The sequence below is a fragment of the Pyxicephalus adspersus genome, chromosome 2, assembly GCF_032062135.1.
Source record: "Pyxicephalus adspersus chromosome 2, UCB_Pads_2.0, whole genome shotgun sequence".
NCBI lineage: Eukaryota > Metazoa > Chordata > Amphibia > Anura > Pyxicephalidae > Pyxicephalus > Pyxicephalus adspersus.
This window is the reverse complement of record NC_092859.1, coordinates 152,650,798-152,677,166: the sequence shown is the minus strand read 5'-3', so window position 1 is coordinate 152,677,166 and position 26,369 is coordinate 152,650,798. Positions and strand designations below refer to the sequence as shown.

Here is a 26,369-nt window from a genome sequence, read left to right as displayed (position 1 = left end):
TATATTTCGCTTCCTCCTTCCCATACTTGGCAATCCTTGTTCTTACAGATTCTGGATACCACTATTTGGAAAAGCAAGGTGCTCAGTTTGCCCATTCTTCTCACATAGAGCTTTGTGGTCTTCAAAATTGGAAAGGAAGGATGATCCAGTGATTGCTAGATTAGACGTTTGGCGAATTATTCAACTAAGTTACTTTTACTTCCCACTCTAGGTCAATTTAGTCCCCCCCTTGACCATTTTTGAGCAACTTTGTTCAGAACAGTGCCTTGTGCATCGGTTGATATCTTTGTTGTATGCAGCATTAATCTCTTCAGCCCGTTTCCACCTTATCGTGTATACATGGATGGGAGATTTCCACCTTTTTTCTTCTAGCTCACAAACTTTCCTTTAACCCAGTTTACCACGAGCTGGGCTATAAAATTCCTAACACTCCTACACACCTCTGGGGAGATCCCAGAGGTGTTTATGCTGTGATAAAGGATTGGGTACTCTTCTCTACATATTTTGGTCTTCAAGCTCATGTTATTATGCAAAAAATTACAGATAATAAGCTCCCTGAACCAGCAGCTCCCTTTTTGTAACTTCTTGCTCACATCTCTGGCAGTGCATACTGTAAAATGCTTCTAACCTATTTGGTTAATACGGCTATGGCATGTATCCCGGCTCTCTGACGTCAGGCGAGAACACCTACTATGGCTCTGTGGTTTTCAGAGTTACAACATATGAAAGAAATGGAGACCAGTTTGAAGGGCATGGTAAAAAACATGAGTACAAGAATGTTTTGCTGGGAGACTTTTCGATACTACTAATACCAATCTCTGATATCCTCTGTTACGTCTTAAACATGCTCCTTGCTACTTTATCATGTTTCTGAGACATTGAAGGTGTTTTGGATTTTACCATGCATCAGACTCCCCCATTTTTTTTTCTTACCTTTTTTTTCTGTCCTGTTCTTTCTTAGCCACATTCAGTTGAATTTGTTCCTCCTCATGAAGCAGCTTGCATAGGCTGCAAACCATCTTTAACATTACAGAATGTTAAAGTTCAGCTGAATATGGCTAACTACTACTACCTGATATACAATGATCTAGATAGACAAGAACCTTCAAAGTAGACAAATGACACACCAATGCCATGTCCTCAGATCAACAACAAAAAAGGAATTCTCTAGTGATGCAATCACCACACTCACCTTGGTCTCCAGCACTTCGATCTTTAGCCTTCTCCTTCTGGGTTTGGAGTTTTCAGCCATATTGAATGGCCAGATCAGGAGGTTCATTGGTCATGCACACAGGACTTACTTCTCCCAAAAGAAATATATGACAAGACTGTACACTGAGTTGCATGTGAAATAAATATTTTTTCAACTTCATGAGGTTGACTGAAGTTTATTAAGATGTAATATAGTATTTAATGTAGTATAACATTTTGGTTGTTAAATAGCTGATTTTTAGAGAGGTTCATACATGAGCTTCAAAACCAAATGACTGATGTGAACATATTGGCCCTGATTTATAAAAGCTCTCCAAAGCTGGAGAGAATACACTTTCATCAGTGAAGCTGGGTGGTCCAGCAAACCTGGAATGGAAAGTCATTTGCTATTTGTTAGCAAATGTTTTCAGTCCTGGACCAGATCCATTCCAGGTTTGCTGGATTATTCAGCTTCACTGCTGAAAGAGTATCTTCTCTGCCTTGAAGAGCTTTAATAAATCAGGCCCAGTAATACTTGTATAGCTGTATTTGAAATGATTTTTTTTGAACTTTATTATTCTTCTGATCATTGGAAATTTGATGATTAAAGGATAGACCACACCCTTAAGACCTGCAACGACAGACCATGAGCCTGATTTATTAAAGTTCACCAAGGCTGGAGAGGATATGCTTTCATCAGTGGAGCTGGGTAATCCAGCAAACCCGGAATAGATGTCTTCAAAGTTATTTGCTATCAAATATTTTCAATCCTGGACCAGATCCATTTCAGGTTTGCTAGATCACCCAGCTTTACTGATGAAAGTGTATTCTCTCCAACTTTGGAGAGCTTTAATAAATCAGGCCCTATGTCCCAAAACATAAAAGTGTTAAAAAGCATGTGATTTTGTCCAATGATAACATTAAAATAGAACATCCTAAATATTTTGAAAAATAGTTTTATGAATTTTGAATGAGTGAATTTGAAGTGCAAAATACAAGCAAGGGAAACAATTAAAATAAGTGAAAATAGGATCAAATCCACACGTGAAAAATTTATAACTACACCCCTTAATGTGTCCACCAGTGATAATGCTTATTCAATAAAACAATGTAAAGTGTAATGGCAATGCCTAAAATATAGAAACCCAGAACAACCATAGGATTCAAGTAATAAAAGAGAAAATCTTATTGTTACAGAGTTTCTGTATTGTGCCCTTTAACTTTTGCAAAGCAAAATTTGTGTGATATTGGACACAATAAGTGTATAATATGGGAAAATAAAACTATGAATATTCCTGTTATTGTAATTGCTTATAAACCTAAAAGTTTATTACATATTATTACATAACTTGAAAGCAGACATATAAGATTGTTAAAATACTAAACCTAGATAATTGTTTCCAGCATACCACAAAATACATAATGCATGCAGTAAAGTATAAATAATTTGTGTTAACATTTGGAGGAATAAATCATTGCAGTACATTTCATATCATTAGCACTTTTATCAGTCCTAAAGTGCATGTGTAATCAATCACACAACTACATTTGTTTTAACCACTCATTTACAGTTGGTAGTGGTCCCTTATTCTACGTCCCTCTGGAATTTCCAGTTCCAGGATTTGTTTCTGGAAATGTAATTCCTATAGGTTTTCTTTTTCATACAATCACTAACCCTAGGATCCCTTATTTTCTTTTTCCATCTGCTTCAAGGACAATCATTTCTAAACCCAGCTTCCCTGATTTTGCAGGAAAACCCACAAATATCCTCTAGTTACTGTGCTGGGATCTCTCACAGATCAATTAATAAAGGGGACATATCACCACATTTATATAAAAGAGTGAATAAGAAGCCCGCAGCGTAGAACGAGCAGCCCGAAGCCTTCTGAGATAAGTGACATCAGGTATGTGCACATTCCGGATCTCAGGCATGCGCAGAAGGGATTCATCCCATATGTGCAGTGAGATTGGCACTTGTTGTTTTGCACGAGAAAACGTCACTGGATCTCGTGTCTGTGCAATGCAAGATAGGGTGACGTAAGCAAAAGCAGGAAAAAGGCAGACTAAGTTGGCAGTGCAAATAAGTAGTTTCTTCTCCCACATTAAATAATTCATTATTATTCTAAATGTACGTTTCTCATATTATATGTCCAGTACAGTCTCTACTATCCCCTGAGGAAGCCAAATGTTGAAATGAGTCGGTAAACAGAGACAACCCTGTGTTTTGATTTTATTCTAAGATAAGATTTTATGTTTTTGACTACCTAAGACAGTTTATGTTTGGATTTATAGTCTAGTTGGGCTTTGTTGAAATTAGAATGTTAGATTTCATTATTATATAAACTACCTATGTTGCCACAAAGAGACGTTCTTCTCTCTTCTTTCTTCCAAAGTGGCCACTGGTTCCTCTTTGCCTGAACGAAGAAAGACTCCAGGATGGCTCGTAACGGAATCAAATTGATTGTTAAGGGATCCAGAGCTCTGTGGAATTAAAGGTGAATTTAATTTTTTTTTAATAACAGTTCAGCTTTAATCAGCAACAGGCAGAAGATAGACATCTCTGAAAGGATGGCACAGGTCTGAGATCATATCCAGCATCATTTTCCTGGTATGTAATTCATGTTCACTTTCCTTGGAATTTCAGTTTGGTAAAGTTTTGGTATTACATATTATAAAAGCCAGATCTGCACCGTTGAAAGACAACATGGTGTAAGCAGAATTAAATTTTATTGTCAGAAGACACGTAGGCTGTAAATGCATTGATGTGTTCTTCCACTGCATAAAAATGTACTAAAGGAAATATAATGTAAGGTTCTTCAAACCAGCATTGTGTAAGGTTGGTATCTATGTTCCTTATATTCTCCAAGTCCATTCATGCCCAGAGTCTATATACATGGAGAAGAACAGAAGTGGCAGAGGTCACGTTACTTCTGCGATGGTATAGATCAATGAAATGCTTTGGGTTTGCTTTTGGGTTTTAAAGGTTGGTGACAAATGAGCCGGATTTATTCTTGCAGCTCCAAAGTCTCTCAATCCCTACAAGTTACCAACTTCCTGGAGTACTATGGACTGGTAACAATTGTTAATAGACAATGGGAACACAATAATTATCTTGTTATTATCATTATATACATTAATCACATTATTATATTGCTAAATTAGTATAGAAATGCTACGGCACGCTCCTTTTGGATCTTGACACAGGTAAGTAGGCCTAGGCACTTGACCTGAACTCCCCTTTAACAACGTGCCAATACCTATGATTAATGCATGGATGGGCAAAGTTTATAGAGAGAGTTGGTATCTAGTGGTTTCTTCTCAGTGTGCTCTCCAGTTCTAATAACTGCCTTAGAAATCCACGGTTAGGGATAATTCCTCTCTTGTCCTTTACGGTGTTAATTGCTTCAACCAAAGTCATCCGTTGGTAGATCATTAAATAGGCAAGCACCAATGTGGCTGACCTGCTCACTCCCACTGCACAATGGACCAGAATCTTTCCTAAGGCAGAAACAAAAAACATAATTAGAGAGGAGTACATAATTATTAATTGCCTGTTAAATCTCAGAGGTTTTTTTTAGTCCTTTTTTACATTAAAGTAGAATTATCAGGCTGGTTCATTTTTGCAAAAGGGACTGGGGATGCCCAGCTCAGCCCAGATCCTTGACATATTACTAATCCACAGCAAGACACAGCTGTGAATTTTCATTTTTGGACTGAACAACAACTAAAACTATACTGCTCATGTACTGGACTCTTTGCCTTTTTGGAGTATCTTGCTGGAACCATGCAGGGGGTTTAAATGCCTTTTGTTTTCTTGAGTGTTGGAAGATGTGTATACTCAAATAATCTCATAGTTTCTTTCTTTCCCCAAGTGCTAGATGGCTTTGGGGCAAGGAGTATTGTGCATTCTGTACCATGTCCAAACCACCCAACTCTGTACACTGTGCTGTACATTACATATACAATCAACAGCCACATGCCGATCATCATACTGTACAATACATAATCTAAATTTATCCATCTGTATGTTTGCACTGATCTATTTCTGATGCTGTGCATACAAAAGCTTCACATATATTCACTATACGTTGTACTGTATATTACATATAACTGATCACCAAATTCTGTACACTGTGCTTGTATGTAACATGTTCCTGACCAACCTACTCTGCGTGCTGTGCTGTGTGTTACAATTCTATAGACTATCATACTTTGCAAAATGGGATATATGTTATATAAAATGTGTATAAGGGGGCATCAATGAGTGTTTTGTTTTGCGCCCACCTATGAATTTATTGAACTGCTGGTGCAGAACAAAGCAAGAGAACGCTGAGATATCTGAAAGGAAACCTAAACTCCGGTGGTCAAAGGTACTCTAGCCCAGTGTTCATTGACCTCTTTACTGTAGGGAAGCCCTTGGAAAAAACTTGTAGGTCATAGAAAACCCCATTTACTATATCCATATATCACAGTATATTAGTGTGGTCGTCAGTGGGAAGAATGTCCCCCCTATAGTTAATCAAAAAGATCATTGCTGCCACAAGGTGCCACACAGGTTACAGATCAGATCAGATCTTAAGATCACCCACAACCTCAGCTGTGTTTAGAAAAAGCTTTCTTCTGCAAGTCATGCCTGCCCCTTCCATGCCTCTGTCCTGCACACAAGGGAGCAGGGAAGCCCCGCACGTATCTAGGAGTCGTCTGTATGTCGGATGTCCTTAACCGGGGGTCTACCTGTCTACCGAACATTAATATTAATAATAAACAGTATTTATATAGCGCCAACATATTACACAGTGCTGTACATACCCTGTAGGGCTTTAACTGTTGTAGAACTGAAACCCTCAGCATGGTCAGATGCCTTCATTAGGCCAGATCACAAATTAATATTATTATTATTAATATTATTAAACAGTATTTATATAGCGCCAACATATTACACAGCACTGTACAATAAATAGGGGTAGCAAATGACAAACAGATACAAACAATGACACAGGAGGAGGAGAGGACCCTGCCCAGAAGAGCTTACAATCTAAGAATATAACAGAATCCCATCATCATCATTGAAATTCTGCTAAAGCTATTTTTTAGAAAATTTAGAAGTTTCATGTGAACTGTCAGTCCGTATATGAAAGAACTCTCCTTCTGTTATCTCTCACCTCTTTCCCTGAGGGCACGGTGAATAAAATCTGCTGCTGGAAAGAAGTGTACACTCATCTCGAACGATGGGCTGTCCTGAGCATCGATTCCCATGTATAGGATGTTCATGCCACGTTAATATTCCTCTCCACCTCTCCAGCGACTATGTGCTGCATTCAGGATGTGAGTGATGCGCATCTGGTACAGCTCACCTTTATTGGCTGCTATCTCTCTGGACTCAGAAAAAGAAGAATATTTAGTGTAATATTTATTATAAATGACAGTACTGTTGTGTAAAATGATTGATTATTATGTATAGATGTTCTAAACTGAAATGGCTATTTTATGCTGTTGCTTATGTGTGTTAAAGATCTATATGCTCATTTTATCATAGGATCATATAAACAGGATTCATGTGAATAATTGTTAAGAAATGTGAAAATTGCCATTGATGTTGTCAGACATAATATATATTGTAATTGATTATAATGTCTAGATCAGTGTTTCTAAACCAGGGTTCCTCCAAAGGTTGCTGGGGGTTCCTTCAGCAATGAGCAGTTTGCACCTCTCAGGTCAGTGTAAGTGACACCAATGATCTTTTTGGGTATCTGTAAGGGTGATTCTTCCCAATGGACAGCAATGTATGAGGCATTCCTCCCACTGGCCACCATGCTAATGTACTGTGCTGTGGATATAGTAAGTATAGAAGGGGTTCCCGGAAGACCTGAAAATTATTTCAAGCGTTCCCCCATGTTAAGAAGGTTGGGAATCACTGATCTAAGATGAAAACGATTGTAAATTGGAAGCTCCTGTGCTTTGCCTTCAAATCCCTCCACAGTTCTTGTCCCACTTACCTTTCTGACCTGATAGAAAAATACTCCCCTAGCCGCTCTCTTCACTCCTCCAATGACCTACTAATGACTTCCTCACTCATAACCTCCTCACATTTACGGCTCCAAGACCTTTCTAGGGCTGCCCCTAATCTCTGGATTGGTCTCCTCATCCTATTCAGCTTTCTCCTACTTTCTGCACATTTAAAAGAGCTCTTAAAGCCCAATGCCTCCACCTCACCAACCGTCTTCTTCTGTCTCCTAAACCCTCCTTATTTCCCACCATTCCATATCCCTTTCATATTGTGTGCTGCTTCCCCCACCTCTTAGATTGTAAGCTCTTTGGGTCAGGGTCCTCTCCTCCTCCTCCTGTGTCACTGTCTGTATCTGTCTGTCATTTGCAACCCCTATTTATTGTACAGCGCTGCGTAATATGTTGGCGCTATATAAATACTATTTAACAATAATATTAATAATTAAAATAATAATCATGCATTGTATACTGAAGTTTTTTAACAGGTAACTCTGATTTACTCCTGATAAAGATTACAAAAATAAATTATTTACTGAATTTATTTTTACTAATGGTTGCTTTATTTCAGGGACATTTGAAACATATGGAAGTAGCATCAGTAGTTTTATGGAGGTTTTTGCTTGTGTCATTATTGCCATTTAAACATTAAAACAATAAATATTTTGGGATTTTTTTAGTATCATGAATCTTAAAAAAAACATTGCTAAAATCCCAATATTCCTATTGGTTTGTCCCTGCCGCCAAAAAAAGAGCCACAAGGTAAGCTGGGTTGCACCGGGGAGGCCGCCATCCTCCTGATTTCCATCCATATTTGTGACAGATGACAGCGGTCAGGCAAGTAAGTATGTTTTATTACAGAACAAACATAGCCTGTCCCTTTCTGCAATAAAAGGCCGCCCTGAAGTTCTGCTTTAGTGATTTTCCTGAAAATGTGTGGGAAAATAGTTCCAGGTCCTAAAATTCACATACTGATATGTATGAAAACAGAATGTGCTGCACCAGCGAATGCATAGGTGTATTAGCAATTTTGCAGTCATACAATATCAGTACCAATCCCATGCAATGGAGCCGTGCCGAATGCAGTAATCCATAGCAAGAGATACTTACACTATATTAAAATAATCTGATTGGATACTATTGGGTGCCAAATGAAAGAAGTATTAATATTATTTTTAATAATAATATTATTGCCTTTAGTACTCCTCGCTGTCTGTCCGTCCACCCATTCTTCCTTCCCTATTATTTTTTGCAATAGGAATCTTAGCATTATGATGAGATATGTGACGAAACACATCTAGATATATATTTACATTGGTGTATTTCTGGGCTTTTTTTTAATACATATATATTTTATATTTGAGTGGATAGTGCCATCTTGTGGTTTTCAATATAAATTTTTCTGCTCATTTAAAGCCAACCTATCACCAGATTTTTTCTTTGATATAAAAGTGTAGATAACCCCTTTTATATCAAGCAAAAATTAGTTTTTTTCCCCTTAAATACTTTTTTTTAAAGGGAGGCCCCTCCCCTTCTGTCTTTTGTGCCGTGGCAGTAAGGACTGCATGGGAGCTCATAGCCCCCTGTAATGCCTATGTCACTTTAGGCTGTGTGAGATCAGGCATGTGCAGAAAGGGCTTTCCCCTGCAATGAAAAAAAAAGTGACATTCTCACACATGTGCAGTGTGAAATAGAGATACGTAGGCAGAAAAAGATGGCGGCGATCAGTGCTTCCTCTGCGCAGAATCTAGGAAGAATCTAGGAGTGCGTGGAACCGAATGGAGGCCATGTGGAGGGATCGAGGGAACTGGTGAAGTAAAGGTAAGTGGTATTTTAATGAAAGTTTCCTATTAAAGCAAAACTTTTATTAAAATAAAAATAACACTCGAAGAGCACTCGATCCCTCTGCAATCCGAATTGAGCCTGTCCCGGTCCACCCTGGATATTTTCTTTCCAGCGCGGAGGAGCCAACACGTGCCGCCATCTTTTTCTTTTTCCAGGTTCTTCTCACAACACCCAATCTTGCACTGTGCAGGCATGAGAAAATATATAAAAAAAGAGTGCCAATCTAACTGCGCACTTTTATACATTTCAGGAAAGCCTCTTCTTTGCATGCCCCAGGTTAGGCATTGACAAAAGGAGCAACCCAAAGCCTTCTGGGATATGTGACATATTCCAGTTTCCAATTCAGTCTTTACCAAGGGGTCCTCTCTGAAAAAATGTAAAAATAAAATATTTAAAAAAAAAAAAAACATTTTTTCATAATAAAAAAAAAGGGATAGCCACCCTTTTTTATATAATGTTAAAGTATATAAGATGTCATGATAGGTCCTCCTTAATTTCTAGAAAGGACTTTTTTCCCCCTCGAAAAAAAACCCCATAAAAACAAAAGTATATATAAAATATTTAAGTTTAGTTTGTGGGGCTCTACAGATAATTCCTTTTTTTGCCCACTGCCCAGATATGCAATAGTGTCAGACACTAGATATATATACAGCCTAAATATAGAGCCATTCATCCTTCTTGAACACAGCTGTTTCAGGCTTATCAATGCCTAGCATGCAATGAATTTTTCTGATCATGTTACTTGATGCCTTAGTTATTTTTGACTTTATTTCCACAAATAGTATGATGATAATTCTGTACTTTTCCCCCTTTTTTAGTAATGGTATGGATGAGCTCTGGAAAACATGGTATTGCTGACCTCTCATGAATATGATATTTGTCCGTCTGTCACGCTGGTCCCTAAAACTAAAACAAATAGGGGAACACAAAGTGGGGAGTTCTATGGGTTTGTTGCTTTTAATAAGGTTTATACTGCAAAGAGCTCTATTAAAACAGGGAATCTGACATTCCAATTAATGTACCAATTTGAGGACCAATTTATGTACGTTTAGAATCAGCCCATTGGTATAGATTGTTTAGTGGTCCCTTTCAATTGTTAAGTTTTACTATAGATATTGCATATATGTTTATGAATACACTGTGCCAAAAAACCCTGCTTAATCTCTCTCTTTGATTATATGTTCTATTTAATTATGAGGGTAGGTACTTTATTGTTTTTTCTAACACAATTGTGATATATCACCACCATAAACATAACTTAACCATTGGTATGGTCTCTTAATTTGTCCTATTAGTGGTTTGATTCAATAAGGATGTGGTACTAATGTAAATTTTTTTTTTTTCATTTTTGAGTTCACCTTTACGTGGTGGGATTTTTGGACCTTGTCCTGGAGAGGAAGTGTCAGAACTTTGCTGCCTAACTTCTTGTGTATGAGGCTGCATATCTGCAAACCAGTGGGGGTGTTCATAGTGAACCCAGACAATCACTGAACGTATAGTGTTCATGCAAATGTCAGAACTGGATCATAGAGCAATAGAAGAAGGTGGCCTGGTCTGTACGGTCATGTTTTTATTTGGATAATGTGGAAGGCTGGGTTCTTGATTTATTTGGGGGAAGATATGGCAGAAGGATGTACTATGATGACTGTTGGGACTGGCGGTGAGGTTGCGGTATGGTTATCACTTCCTTGAGTCAGTGACCTTCTGCCTTGGGGAGATACTTCATGTTGCATCTACCCAAGGCAGCCGAATAGAAAAGAAATGGGGGTTACAATATGGGGTTTAGTAGCGCTCACGGGTGTCGGCTGTCACTGCCTGCGGTATGTGTTAGGGCAAGGTGCCAGCTGCCTGGTGCCATGCAGGATCACTTGATCCCGCTGCAGGCCTGAATGTGCCCAAAAAAGATATTCTGCTAATGTCTAGACAGACTATCATTGGAGAACTTGGATGATGCAGCAAGCCTGAATTAGCTAGATCACCCAGGTTTACTCATGATAGTCTTTGAGAGCTTTATTAAATCAGGCCCAATAAGTCAGAGCTAATTTGGCTCCACAAGGGGATCTATCTTTTAACCCCTGAGTGTGGCTCGGGAGGGGAATTGCTTTACAGAAAGTGGTAACCCTGAGCAACACATGGGGTTGAGTCGATGACTTACCTGGTCCTCATGAGCCCGCAATGTCCCCTGGCCTCGCATGTGAATGCTCAGGACGCCAGGCCAGGGGTATGTGACGTGTGTGCGGGCATGTGGCGCGGGGCAGAACCAGTGGGAAATTTTAAATTAGAAGTATTTTTAAATGTCAAATGTACCAATTTGACATTTAAAAATACAAAATAATCATATCGCCAAGTTGTTTTGTGTGTTTCTTCATCTGTGCCATGTACCTCCATAGTCCAAAGGAGAATGCAATTGGTTGCACCACATGAGGTTTTACCTCTAAAACCACCTAAAAACTAAAATATATCTAAATATCTAAAAACAACAATATAAACAATGAACAATATCATGATTTGCATTTTCCTTTTAAAACACTTACTGATTTCCTAAATAGAGTTTTGGCCACACCTCATCTGCATTGTTCCGTATTGTCTTCCCAGTATAGAGAATCTTCTCCAATTCAAACACACTGAGAACATGGTTCTTTGACCTTCTTAGTGGTCCTCTATTTAAGGATCCAAGATAAGAATATCGAGATGCCGCCATGACAGTTTCTCCCAGAGGATAAAAAGACGGTAAGGTAGTAGCACAGGAAACGTAACAAAAAACATCAATTCATAAACCACTGATTATCAAGCAGCCGCAAAGCTTCTTATGGCATAAAAGACAAACTCCCAATTGCCCCTGTGTTCTGGGTAGAAATGTATTTTTTCCCCCTAAAGCATGGTCACATGACCCTCCAACCGGCTGAATGCAGAGATAAGAAAAAATGGGATTTGTGCAGTGTGCAAGTACACCGAGCCCATAATACAGATATTCTGCTCAACATTATGATTCTATATTTTTCCACCTATTAACTGGTTGCTATTAGAATTTTACTTGTTCAGTTTTGGGTATAGGTTGCCATAATGGGGTCCTATGCTGCTATGGGGACTAGGGGTCGGGGGTTGCTATGGCTGTTATACCATTGCTTTTAATAGATATACTTGCACTGGTGACGGCTGTCTCAAAGGTGAATTTCCCACATTTTTAGGAATTTCTTTTTAATTTCTGTTTTATCTCCAGAATAGAAAGTAAATAAAAATCTCCCGATGAGACACAAACAGAAACAAAATATTAATATGAGAGGGGTTTACATTTTTCCTAATGTAAAAAGAAAAAAAAACAATAACATGCACACAAGTAGCTTTTATACCCTAATGCATATTATTTCCTCTTTTTTTGCTTTTATTTCCATTACACAAATGTTTTTCCCTGAATACGTTACCTGCAAAACTTAAATGTACCTTTTGAATTTTCTCCACAGTGTGTCCGTCACTTTATGTTTAACTCGGACATCCTGATGGGGACTTTACAATGCATTAGTAGTATAAGTCCCAGGATGCATTGCCCTCCTGCGCAGGTGCCCTAAAGGGAGCTCCATGAGCCCCTATACTTTGCAATGTAAATATTCCGTACTTGGGAGGCCATGCAGCACTGCACTCTATAGCAAGCAGACCTAAATGTACATATGCACTAAAGCAATGACCTGAGCAATGATATAAAATAATTACACCCAAATGCCTAAAATTCAAGTGACCATACTATACATGTGCAGCCAAATAATTGGAATCTGAGCAGCCATAGTGCAAATTTGCACCTAAATGCTCAAAAACCAGGTGACATGCAATAATTAAAACTGAATTGAGAATTCTTGTATAACAGGGGCTACATTCAGCATCCAGAAAGACCATGCAAGGTGTAGTTGCCACCCCTTTAGATGAAAAAAAAATAGCATTGTAGTTTGAGAACATCATTATGCTGGACTCACACAAAAAGGAAACTGAAACAGGGATTTATTGTATATAGGGTACTTAATTCTGCTACATTTGTCCTCTCGATGAAGCCCCCAATAAAAGTTTTAAAGAACCTTGCTTTGAGGAAATAAGAAATCTACCACTGCTGGCTATTTTCTCCGAAAATTTTAGTCTTTTGCTGTCATATTAATCCAATTGCTTTAGTACTTTCTCAGACCTTAAAATATGCAGATGAGGAGTTCTGACTTTTCTGATCTGTTCCATAGCTTAGTGTCTGTGTCTCGGACAGTAATACAACCAGACAGGATCAGCAGTGACATCCTCCATGTTTCCACCAGCACAGGGCTTTTTTAAAACACATTTCATTTTTGTAATACATCATCTAAACCTCACACTGAACATTCTTTGCCGTCAGATTTTAGATAAAAAGTTACACTTTTAAATGAGTTTCTTTGACTTTCATACATAATGGATGTTACCATCTGAATATTTCTTGTTCATAAAATGTGTACTCATTGGTAATTGACAGGAAATGTCAAGGTTTCTGCTGCGCTATATGTGAAGTGTACATTGTTCACATAAACATTTGTGCTCAACAATAAAATAACTTCAGGCGACCTTGGCAATAAATTAATTAAGCTTTCTATTACGGAACCTTCATTTCTTAAATGTAACAAGATGTCAGTAGCTGCTCTCATTTGCCTATAGTTTGGTATTTTGCTGTCAATATTTGTTGCAGTTATAGTTTGTAAAACTGAGTATAAAACACTTCTATGCAACTTTGCATTCAATAATTTACCATTAAAGCCTAAACCCAGCCTACATTTAAATAAACCCATGCAGGGGAGTCAAAACTTCCTGTCCTGAATGCATCTTTAGTTAGAAGGGAAGGAATAAATACTAACACTTTATTCTTTACTCACTACTCTATACTTGAGCCCTACTTTTCTGTCCCCAGAGGGCCATCCCTATCCTATCCTACAATACAGGACACAAAATGAAGAATGCTTTGGGAAAACAGTCACATGACAGGACGTACATATCCCAGCTGTCCAAAGATCCCAGCTATTGATAGACTTTGGAACCAGGAGTTACATTTGGGGTGAGAAGAGCACCCATGATGGCGCAACCATTGTCTACAAATCTTCCTCCTAATCATCTCTTGGATAATATGTGGCTGTGTGCCGTGGGTGGTTTTAAAGGCGGGGAACTGAGATCTAATTATTCCTTATTTGGCATCATTGAGTCACAGTCATGTTCTACTGAGAGAACCTGTACCTAACCCAACATAACCTGATTACTAAAAAAAGATGGCAGTCATTCATCGATCAGTTCTTAAATGGATCCAGCAAGAAGTGCACATGGTTGTGTGTGTGTGCATGATGCCTATTGAGATATTCACAAAGGTGAGGCTTAAGCGCAGATCAAGTGATGTCTAAAGTATTGTTAATGTACTGGTATTTAAAGGTTTTCTAAGTCCAAACACAAAAGTGTAATATATTGCAGATCATCAGTTCTTAGATGTGGTGGCTGCAATGGAACATTCGCCCAGAAATGCAGTTACATTGAAAAAAACAAATCATCTAATCTTTCTTTAAAGCTACCTTCTATAAACCACAATAAGTCCACCTTGTTCCCAGTTATTGGAGATGGAGAGGAAGCTGTATTGGAATACAACCCGTCTGGGTGACTACTATGACCCCTTGCATAAATACAGTGGATCAGGGTTTTTCAACCAGGATTCCCTCCAGAGGTTGCTAGTGGTTCCTTAACCCACAAGCAATATGGGCCTCTTAGATTAGTTTATTAGACACCAATGTCCTTTTTGGCTTTCTATAAAGGTGGCAATTGTCCCACTGGCCAGAAATGTAAAAAACATTCCCCTGAGAGAGCATTGCGGTGTGTGTGCAGCCACATGTTCCTGCTCATCGCTAATTGTGGTTCCAAGTGGACTGTTTAAGGCTGAGATCTGCAAGACCCCAGTACTGAGAGATCATTAGATCTACACCCGAGACCAGCAATTTTTTATCCTGATTCTCGACCAAGTATATTTTCTGACTGCTGATCTGCTTTTGTGTTATTTTGGCTTGTTCCATAACTAAGATTCTTGTCTGCCTATTTAGTACTTTGCTGCCTGCAATTTCCTAACTTGGCCTGTGCCTGACCTCTTCTCTTCCTATGATCCGAATCTCCTTCCACCCTGAGAAACTTGTCCACAGAGTTCTTTAGTTCCTCTAATATCAGCGATATCATCATCTACCAGCCAACTCTTTTGTCCCTGTCCCAAGACCCAAGGGTCTGCAGACTGGAGTGGTTGGTGGGAGGGGGGTCACCTTCATCATCTTATGTTCCCCATCTAGTACTGAAGATCATACCTACTAAATTTTAAGCTCTTTGGGGCAGGGTCCTCTCCTCCTGTATCACCATCTGTATTAGTCTGTCATTTGCAACCACTATTTATTGTACAGCACTGCGTAATATGTTGGCACTATATAAATCCTGTTTGATAATAATACCAAAAAGTGGTTTCCATTTCAATACCATGGCTATCCAATAAACTAAAAACAGTTTCCACAGGACTGTCTAGCTAAATATTGATCATAAATACTATTGTTAATAGAAATGTTTTGATCACTTCTTGATCATTTTGTCTCATATTACAAATATTGCAGCGTGAAGCCTAGGACTAATTGCTTCTCTGTGCTCAAATACTAAAAAAATACTCGGGAGCGGGCCTAATCTTACTAACAATTCAGACGTGTACCTAATGGAAACCTTTCCCGTTTCACCATTCAAGAGCGCCACACTGCATGTGACACCATTGTAATGCCATATAATATGCTCTGGTGTAAAATTTTAGTGCTGTTTCACCATTTCATTGGAACATAAAATTTACGTACATATATAAATATAATACATGTATATAAATATAATAATACATGTATATAAACTATACCAGATAACTAGAAGGAATGTTTAGTAAAAAAATAGCCAATAAGTGTAACAGTCTAACTTGATGGATCAGTTTGTCTTCATCTGTGATCAATATTCCTCTGTTTGATAACACAATACAGTGGTATAGTTAATATGTATGGTATACATAGGGGCCCCATATTGATGTGACCTTTGCCCAGTCTAGGTGTAATTTATTTGGTGGCTACACACAAAGGACCTGGACAAATGCCAAACCTGCCCAAACTGATTTATCTGACGTTTCCAAGCTAGATTGCTTTGCACTAAAACTATACAAGGATAAATGACTTTATTACCACACGCTAGATCATGCAAACACCATCTAGACACACATACATTGCTGCTTATGAACCCAGGGAACACACACAGCCCTGGAGCATTAGGAAAATTTGCACATATGATTCTGGTCAGCAACTTGGTATGGTATATTAGGTCGATATGACTACCAGACAGCTAGAAGTCATTAGGAATGGCAGCTTCTCTGATGACAGGTTTTGTTAAACCATATCTTTGGGATCAAAACAGACCCTCAACACTCCCCCAACCAACAAGTAAGAGATGCCTATATATATAGTGCTAGATGGGCGCTAGATGTGGGACCTAGGTATCTCACACATTGCCAACAATGATATGTCTGCAGGGAACATCTAGGTTGGGAACCTCTGGGGAGGGTTTTATTGGGAATTTGCAGGAAATGGGTGGGGCAGGTTCCCAAATCCAGGTGTCACATTTTTCTAAGGGCCAGAAGACTATTTAGCACACCATGTGGTAAGCAACAGGTGTGTGTGTGCATGTATTGCTGCTGGTTAGACTGTCTGTGTACTGCAAAAAAACATTTTCTTCATGCTAGCCAGGAGGCTGATCTTTTGTTTAATGGACTTTGTTTTCTGTTACTGAAGCCAACCCCTGCGAAGGAAGATTGCTGTTCTTTTTGTTTTTGACCAATAAACATGGGCAGGAGCCCTAAATATATATATATATATATATATATATATATATAAAAATAAACCCTTTAAATTTAAATGTACCTTAAGCTACTGAGCTTTGCAAAAATAGACTTTTGACAACAAAGAGCAAAATAGACAGAGAAAAGAGAAAAACACATGAAAAAGGAATCTTTGGCTCCATCTGCTGGTGGAAATAAGCATACAGTAAAGAGATACAAAACTGAACGTCAGCTTCCACTGAATTTCCTTCGAACAATCCTGTTGGTGGACCCATTGTCATTTTATCACAGATAGTAGATAGATATGCGTTACAATATCGAAGAGACATGATTTGCATGCATTTGTTAACCCACTTTAAAAAAAAATATGAACAACTCTCCTGCAGGTTTTATATAACTTTTTATAGCTACAGTTTTTTTATAGCTCTTACTATTTTATAATATGGCCAAGATTTTTGGGTGCCAAGCAAAGTGGAGCTTAACAAACTAAGCATGCTATTTCCTAATTATGTCTGGATTTAGTATGTCATTATTGGGTTTAAAATGTAGTAAATTCTAAAGCCCTGTCCAGGCTGAGTAGGATTTGCAGGAAATGTATAATAATTCTGAAGAGCGCTGTTTAAAATCTCCCATCTTCTTTGCATTCTAGCCCAATACCAAGACTGATAGATAATTCTATTCAGCCTATTAGCCTTATCTCTCTAATAAATTTTTTATTAACTCTACAATTTGAACTGAATGAACAGGTAGATGACGATTCGGGAACTCAATGTCTTCATAAAATTAACTCTCCTGTAATATTGCACATTGTAATAAGTTGCATATTAAAATAATTTCATTTTACCTCCACCATTTAATGACTTTTTCCTAAAATTGCATTTGCATTTTATAATATTCACAATGAAAGTCATTAAATAGTAATTATTTCTTAGCATGGCTACCTGTGATAATGTTTTGTAGCAATCATGATTTCTTCCATGTTTACCAAACCCTGCCATTCACTTTATTCCTTTTTATTTGTAGTACTAGGGGATGGAGTTGGAAAGAAGATCTGGGCCCTTCAAGGATAGTGAGGAGGGCCACCAGGACACATAGTTTTCCTGGGACACTGGTACATTTTTGTGATGCAGTAGGGGCTAGGGACCCACCAGGGAGCATATGTCTGAGGTTCACCAGAGGTTTGTCTGGTCTTCTTTGACCCTACTGATGGGACCATTAGGTTAGGTTCAGCCCTGACTCAAGATCAAGCAATCCAGGCTCCTGGCTACCGGCACCTTGCCAGCTGCTTGGTCACTTGCACCACAGAGTTGGTTCTTAAAGAACTAGCCTCCGCAAATTTACTCACTGCCACCCTTATTCATTTTCTATGGGGCTGCCATGGGTAAAAACTACTTGTAGTATCTCCCTCAGGCTGTGTTTTACTGGCATGAGGAAATCGTAACCACACTGAATTGCCAGTCTAAACATAGCATTATCTTGTATTTAAATATTGCCAAGATACAAAACCCAAAGTCATGTCACTATCTGTCCCTCAAAGGAGCTTACAATCTAATACCCCTACCATAGACAGGAGACCTTCTGTGGTCAATATACACCCATACAGATAGTGTCCTGGCCTGAATTCAGATTTAGGATTGAAAAGGCTAGAGTACCAGCCATGGAGCCACCACGGTCCGTGGGTACTGAATTGCAGAAAGGAATTAAAGGAAATTCCGATGGGTCCGATTTCGCGAATTCCATTAAAGTCAGGGGCCGATTTTAAACATTAATAGCAAAGTTCCTATACATGTTAGAACCACCAGATTTCCTAGGTATGTGTAGGAGAACCGTGGCAACAAGGGAAAAATACAAAAAGTTCCAAAAGACCTTGTGGTTTTCCAGAAAATGGCAGGCAAAGTGATAGCAGGCAAATAGGATTTTTGCGTGATGGACAGCGTACAGAAGGCAGCATAAAGATTAGGACATTGAGAAAGGGTGGCGCTACGTGTGAACTCAACCCACTAGCAGCAGTCTCTGCCATCAAAACAGCAGGAGATTGCATTGCTAGCTGGCATCATGACCTGGATGACATGTGTTAGGAATGCCACTCATAAAGTTGTGGGGAAGTAGCCTGGTGACATTAGGCAAAAAGATGGAGGACCAGAGACTGAGTGTGGGTCAGCGAGAGCAGTAGCAGTGTGGGGCCTCTGGTCAGCTATCGCCAGGGAGACTGCTTTGGTAAAGTCATGGAGAGCTGGGTGTAGTGCATTGTCAATGCCACCAAGAAGTGTGTAATACAGTTTTAGTGAATGGAGTACTGACAGGCAGCAGCAACAGCAGGAGGAAGGGGCAGGAACGGGGACCGCATTGGTAACTGGCATCTAGAGCTGGGTGTCGTCCATTGTCAGAAATTTAACTGTACCAAACGGCCATCTTTGGTAAACAGGAACAGGTATCAAACACCAAAATATCTGTATTGGGGCTCCCGATGTTTGCAATTCCCCCTAACTCACACAGCAGAAGCTGCAGAAGGCTGACAGTTATTTGCATTAATTTCATTACGATTTCTATATGAAGTCCACTTCTGGTGAATGTTTTCTGAGCTGTATTATTGGGAAGACTATCAAACAAACAACCATTAATGGAGGATTTCAATGAGTTTTACTTGGTGTTCATGCAGATCACACTGTTCTCCTAATTAAAGTCAAGGATTTGAGGACTGGTGAAGCTGTGCGAGGAGCAAGGCTGTTTTTTGGGCAAAATGTTCTAAATGTGGAACCAGTAGAAGACTCAAAAGGCCATGAGGTTGAAAGGGAGACAATACAAGATTCTGCATCTCCAGCACCAAAAGGTCTTGAGCTTGGGAGCTTCTGGCCTGAACATATGTCACCATGGGAAAATGTGTTGGCTGCAGGTGGGCACAAGAAATCATGTTTACATCGCTTTGACATCCTCACCATGGGACCAGGGGTCTTTAAAAATGGTCTCCAAGTGGTGTTTAAAGATAAAGGCATCCTTAAAGTCACCCACGACTGTCGTTGGCTCGGAGATATTTTGTCTCACCAATGTGGTGTGTTTTTGAATAATGTTTTTGATTAGGGATGAGTGAAAATGCCTCTGGCATTCTTGCGAAAACTTCCTCGAAGTTCTGATGGGTTCGCAAAATTTTGCGAAACCATCGGAAATCACTATAGGAGGATTATAACGACTGCATTCATAAATAGAGCCGTGGGAATCCTCCAGTCAGTGAGCGATCCCCGGGCACTACAGGTCAGAATGAGAGAAAGCCCTCATTCTGACCTGTATTGCCCGGGGATCTCGGAAAGGAGGATTCTCACGGCTCCATTCATAAATGCAGCTGCGATACTCCTCCTCTCAGAGTGAGTCACGTGGCTTGCGTTTATGAATGAACGCAGCCGTGGGAAAAATACAACTAGTAAAGGGCTGCAAGAGCAATCAGAGGGAGCGGAGCTGATAGCTCCGCTCCCCTGATTGGTCTTGCAGGTCCCAAAAATTCGGTCTCGCCGGCTGAATTTACAAAGGTCGTTCTTGCCTACATGTTTGGTAAGTGAAAACGGCCCAATTCGCCGCGAGACTGAATTTAAAAAGTTTGCTCGCTCATCCCTATTTTTGATACACAGGTGGGTGATGTGTACTTGTTTTCCATAGAGACTGGTGGTTTTCTTCCTCATTGAACATCTACTGTGAAGGAATGTTTGACTCAGTATCTAAATATGCCGTCTGCACAAGTACACTTCTTGAATATCAAACAAACATTGATGGAGCAAAATCCTAATATGTGTTCGGACCTTCCATTGTTTGCTACTTTGCTGAAAGTGTTGGCTCTGGAAGTATCGCACCTCCTGGATTTGTGTCAAGCTATGTTGGATGGCATGCTTGCTGACTTTACATTGTTAGTTGACAGCTATCCTAATGCTCCTCACCTAGCAAAAGCAGATGCTTTAGCTGTGACTGAGAACTTCTCGCATAGAATTTCAGCAGTTTTGTGTCCTACAGCAAAAGAGAAGAGAAAAGGCTTTAAAAGAATATGATGTTACCAGCCATGGATTCCTTGTGAGATAAGAGAAAACAAAGCCTACTGTCCTACTCTAAAAAATACAGATATCTCAGTCTGATACCTCTTGCTATTTACCAAAAAAGCCATTTTGCTGAAGAAAACCACTTGTAATAGGCCCTTGAAGACTGGAGTTGGACATTCCCGGACTACAACAATGGCAAGAAGTGAAGGAGAAGGTTGTGAGCTCCTCTGAGGGACGGTTTGTAACAAGTATACAATTTTGGGAAGACAAATCTCATTGACTGAGTAGCTTTAATTGTAATTTACAAGAAAAAAGGAAACACTTATAAAAATCAGACAATAAAAAATGTAATTAAAACAATTTTACAATTTAATTTTTCCAGCTAATGGGCATCAACTTGTTTTGCATCTGTTTCAAGAAACTCAGAGTAGAAACTTGTTAGATACATTTTTAGTTTCTCACACAATAAATCAGGACAGGCTGTAAACAGTTGTTTTCTAACCACTAATTTTATGTTCGTTTTCATAATTATATTCCCTGTTGCTAAACGTGATCTTGATGACAATACATTTCTTTTAAAAAAAAACCAAAACAGCATTTATCTGCCTCACGCAGCCACACTAATCTTCCCAAGAACAGGTGCTTTCCTACAGAAAAAAAGGAGAGAATGACTCAGAGAAATGGCAAAGAGCCACTGACTGGGTATAATTATAGCCGGAGCTGACCTAGACACAGCACAACTGTAGGGATATCTGCTAGTAGCACACAATGCAAGTCTTAGAACACCCAGACTTCTTTATTGGTTCTGTGATACAGTAGCTTCAGGCTCAGGCATATGTACGGTATTGGAAAAGGACATCTCTTTTCAATAAAGCACACCATATTCTTCGAATAAATAACCCTCATGCCTTTTTGTTACACATTAAATATTAAATATTCTTAAATAACACTATCAACCATATCAACAATACATGAAACAAAATAACGATCCTAGGTTACATCCCAACTTAAATGTTATCTGGCTTCTGACCTTCTCTCGGACTCTTGGTAGGATGCTCAGGATGGCAGAGTAGCTTTCAGGATTGCTAAACAGAGCAGGTAAATTATTTTAGCTAATGTTAAAATATTTCTCCTGTCAATCAGCTTCCCCTGCTTACCTTCCCAGCAGAGGCTTGGTCACTTCACAGCCTACTAATAAAAACTAAAAAAATCTGGATCTATGGGAGGGAGGACCAAGTGAATCAAGCTGCTGAGATAACGAACTTAAAGAACTTTAAAACCTCAGTTCATGATAGGGACCCAAAAATAGAACTAGGATCTAGGAAGCAGGAGCTAAGACTGGAAAGTTCTATGAAACCAGCACATGATCATGCAAAGTAGTTTTGAGTGTAACAATGTAGATAGTGGTGTTGAGTGCTAAGTGTATTGAGTATAAACTGTACAGTTATGAGTGATAGTGTATAGTGTAGTGAGCTAAGTGTATATTAGGTGTTTGGTGTAGAATGCTGAGTGTATTGGAATAAATGGTAAAGTGTGTTGGGGTGTATGGTATAATGTGCTATGGTATAAGTGTCATTGGATCGTACAGTGTAGTCTATTGGGGCATCGGTGTAATATGTTGAATGAATTTAGGTGTGTGGTGAAGAGTTATGAGCGTGCTGGGGTGTATGGTGTAGTGTACTGAGTATATTGGGCTGTATGGTGTAAAGTGTTGAGTGTATTGGGGTGTATGGAGTAGAGTATTTAGTGTATTGGGGTGTATAGTGTAGTGTGTTGAGTCTATTGGGGCATATAGTGTAGAATGTTGAGTGTATTTAGGCATAAAGTGCTGAGTGTATTGGGGTATATAGCGAAAAACAGGTTTTCTTGATCTTTATAACATGGGGGAACCCTTGAAAAAACTTTTAGATCTTCATGGTACCCCTTTTATATTTATATTCACAGCTCACAGTACATTAGGGTGGTGATCAGTGGGAAGAATGTCTCTTACATTGCTGGCCATTGGGAAGAATGTCACCCCTACAGATAGCCAATAAGATCATTGGTGTCACTCAAACTGACCTGAGAGGTACAAATTGCTCATTGCTCAAGGAACCCCTGGCAACCTCTGGAGAAATCCTAGTTGAGTTACACTGGTGGAGAGTTATGAATTTATCCCTGTATATAGTGGAGTGTGCAGAGTCTATTGTATTGAGTATTGGAATGTATAGTGAAGAGTTATGAGTGCATTGTGGTGTATGATGAGGAGATATTGGTGTGTATGGTATAGAGTTATGAGTATATTGGGTGTGTAGTGTCCTGAGTCTATTGGGACATATGGTGTAGAGTGCTGAGTGTATTGGAAAGTATGGTGAAGCGTTATAACTGTATTGGGGTGCATGGTGTAAAGCAATGGTTGCCAACCGGTGGTCCGAGAAAATTTTGGTGCGCTGGCCAGATCCGCGGACCATGTCTCCCATACGGATCACAGGTTCAGAGCGGTGGGCCGGCTGTGTCCCTGGACACAACGAGTGGGTTCTGGCATAATAACATCACTCTGGGGGAACTTTCTTCCCCTTTGAGTGACACACGGCTCCCCTGCGAATGTGTGGTTTGGAGTCCGTGAAATTAGTGGTCCGTGATGTCCAAAAGGTTGGCACCCACCAGTGTAAGATGCTGAATGTATTAAACTGTATGGTGTAAAGTTATGAGTGTATTTTAAGTATTTTGGCTGCATGCTGCATTTTTTGGAGTGTAGATTGTTGCAGTTCACTTTTAAATATAATAGTAATAGTTTGGTGGAAAGATGAACATAGGCACAGGGTTTTTCCTCCAATCAGAGTTATAAGCCAGATTGATGAGAACATCAAAAATGCAAAAGAAATCTTCCATCCTCAGAATCACAGACTTGAGCTGATCTAGAGGAAGGCAATAAACTCTCATAAAGTGTCATCTAATTTGCCTCTGTATTAAGATGTTTCTTTTTGATTTCCAAAGACATTTTGATAACTCCCTAGGTCAACATTCGAAAAGGTTAGTTCCTATAGCAGCCATTTATATTCTGTGTACAGCCATGCCCTCTGTTGAAGCCATTTAGAGAGTAGAAGACTTTTCCACATTCTTACAGCTCTTATAATCACCCTTTGTGCCCTCATGTTTTTTGTGATGACCTTAAAGTGGACCTGTTCTTCATCTAGGCAGGCTAAAGCAATAGGATAACAGCAGTGGTGGCCCTACAACCGCATATTTATTTCTGTTTTTTCCATTCTTGAAGGGCTACAAAGGTACTATCTTGTACTTCTCATCCACAAGTGCCCCCCATCCAGGGTTATATGAATTCAGATGGGAGTGCTCCCCAAAAACCATCAGCCAACGATGGCTTTCCCTACTTATTTACATATAAACAGTGATAGTAATACCATTGGCTGATGGTTGTTAGTGTGCACATCTGGTTAAGTAAAAAATAACGTCAGATGTTCAGGTCAAGTGCTACAGGGTGGTAATCCATGGAAATATTGTGTATCAGGGAGGCTAGTCAAAGTATAACGACCAGTATATGGCAGGCAAGTATAAAAGACAAAACCTAATGGAGGATAGAAAAGATCACAGTGACAGACGAAGGAGCTAATGAGTGACCTTTAACCGTCCTTTCACAGGCTTGGTTAGGGACAAGCCCTGTAAGCATTACTTAAAGTGGAACTTTCATTAGAATAAAAAAAAATCACACTTTTACTTCCGCTGAGCCCTCCATCCCTGGCCTCAATTCGGTCCTTCGCCGTCCAGGAATCCTTCTTTCCCTCGGCGTGCAGGAAGCCCCGGGTGCTGCATCTTCTTTTGTCTTCTTTCTTCTTCTGCCTACATCACAGGATCTTGCACTGTGCAGACACAAGATTGAGTGATGTATACTCCAGTAAATAAAAAAAGAAAAAGTGCCATTTTCACTGAGCTCATGTGTGAAATCGGCACCTTTTTTCCATTGAGCAAAAAGCCCCTTTGGGCTGGAGGTCGGGCATGCAAAGAAGGAGCAGTCCAAAGTCTTCTGGTGTACGTAATGTAGATAAGTCAGGAAAATTAGACCTTTTGACTATGCCAGAGATGTGTAAATGTGAGAAATGGAAAGAACTACTAATTCTTTGGACAGTAGAACCACATATGTATTTTATCTGTGTATTTAGCTGTTTGCCCAGGGTTCAGCTTTAGGAACACAATCCTTAATGCCCTTTAATATTTGAAATGCCTTTTTCTGTAGTTTATATGAATTGATGCTCAAAACAGAATGGCACTGTCCCATTGCATACTTCCCAGCTGCTCCTGATATGAAGGCTCTGTACCTCTTCATACCTTCCCACTATCCCGGATTTAGAGGGACCCTCCCTCTTCATACCTCTCAACTGCCCCTGATTTGGAGGGACTGTCCTTCTTTCTTCATACCTCTCAACTTCCCCTGATTTGGAGGGATTGTCCCTCTTTCTTTATATCTCCCAGCTGTTCCTGATTTGGAGGGACTGTCCCTCTTTCTTCATGCCTCTCAACTGCTTCTGATTTGGTGGGACTGTCCCTCCTCATATTTCCCAACTGCCCTGATTTAGAGGGACTGTCCCACTTCCTTCATATATCCCAGCTGTCTCTGATTTGTAGAGACTGTCCCTCTTCATATCTCCCAACTGCCCCTGATTTGGAGGGACTGTCCCTTTACATTATTCCCGTCTGTCCCAGAGTTGGAGGGACTGTCCTTCTTTATACCTCCTAACTGTCTCTGATTTGGAGGGACTATCCCTCTTGGTATTTCCCAACTGTCCTTGATTTGGAGCGACTGTCCCTCTTTTAAATTATCCATTTGGTAATTTCGTCTCTATATTAATGTCATTGTGAAAAAAAACACTTCTCTGTTCAAGTAACTATTACCGGGTGTGGCAGAGGGCGTGCCCCTTGACTACATACCCTGAGCTAAAAACTGTCCCACTTCCCAATTTACTAAATTGGGTGATGTGAATATAACAACATGAGAAATAATTCCCTATGAACTTTCTACCAATTGCAGCATTATTACTAACACATTACATTTTGGAGAGAGAACAGAGAGGTGCACACTTACCTCCTTCAGCCGTGCTATAGCAATGTGTGGCGGAGTGTGGGGTTAACATGTGTGCCTGTGTTTGTCTGATTTAATTATAATCCCTCTCCTGCCACCCGGCTCCGCTGCACTTAGAAACCGCTCAGTAAACATCTATTTTAAGCTGTGACAAGCAGAAAGCTAGGAAGCGACAGACAAATGGAAGGGCTGCAATGATATCCCTATGTAGAAAACAATTGTTTTTTACACAGCGCATATTTCATTTTGTGCTGTGAGTTCATTCATAATACTGGGAAGGGACCTTCAGGTGGTCCCACAGAAAGTCCCCCCATTGTGAACATCACAGTGTAAAAGAGAGGGAAATATCTATCACTTCTAGGAATATATA

The 26,369-nt window shown here is 39.6% G+C and overlaps 1 protein-coding gene across 1 annotated transcript; it reads right to left on the bottom strand.

The window, feature by feature from the left end:
- Positions 1 to 3,901: 3,901 nt before the first annotated feature.
- Positions 3,902 to 26,108, bottom strand: DUSP26 (dual specificity phosphatase 26). The gene is given in 4 exon segments (XM_072402781.1): positions 3,902 to 4,689; positions 6,354 to 6,565; positions 11,574 to 11,748; positions 26,003 to 26,108. Coding segments are annotated over 4 exon segments (630 nt in total). The 5' UTR covers positions 26,052 to 26,108; the 3' UTR covers positions 3,902 to 4,495.
- Between the last annotated feature and the right edge of the window lie 261 nt (positions 26,109 to 26,369).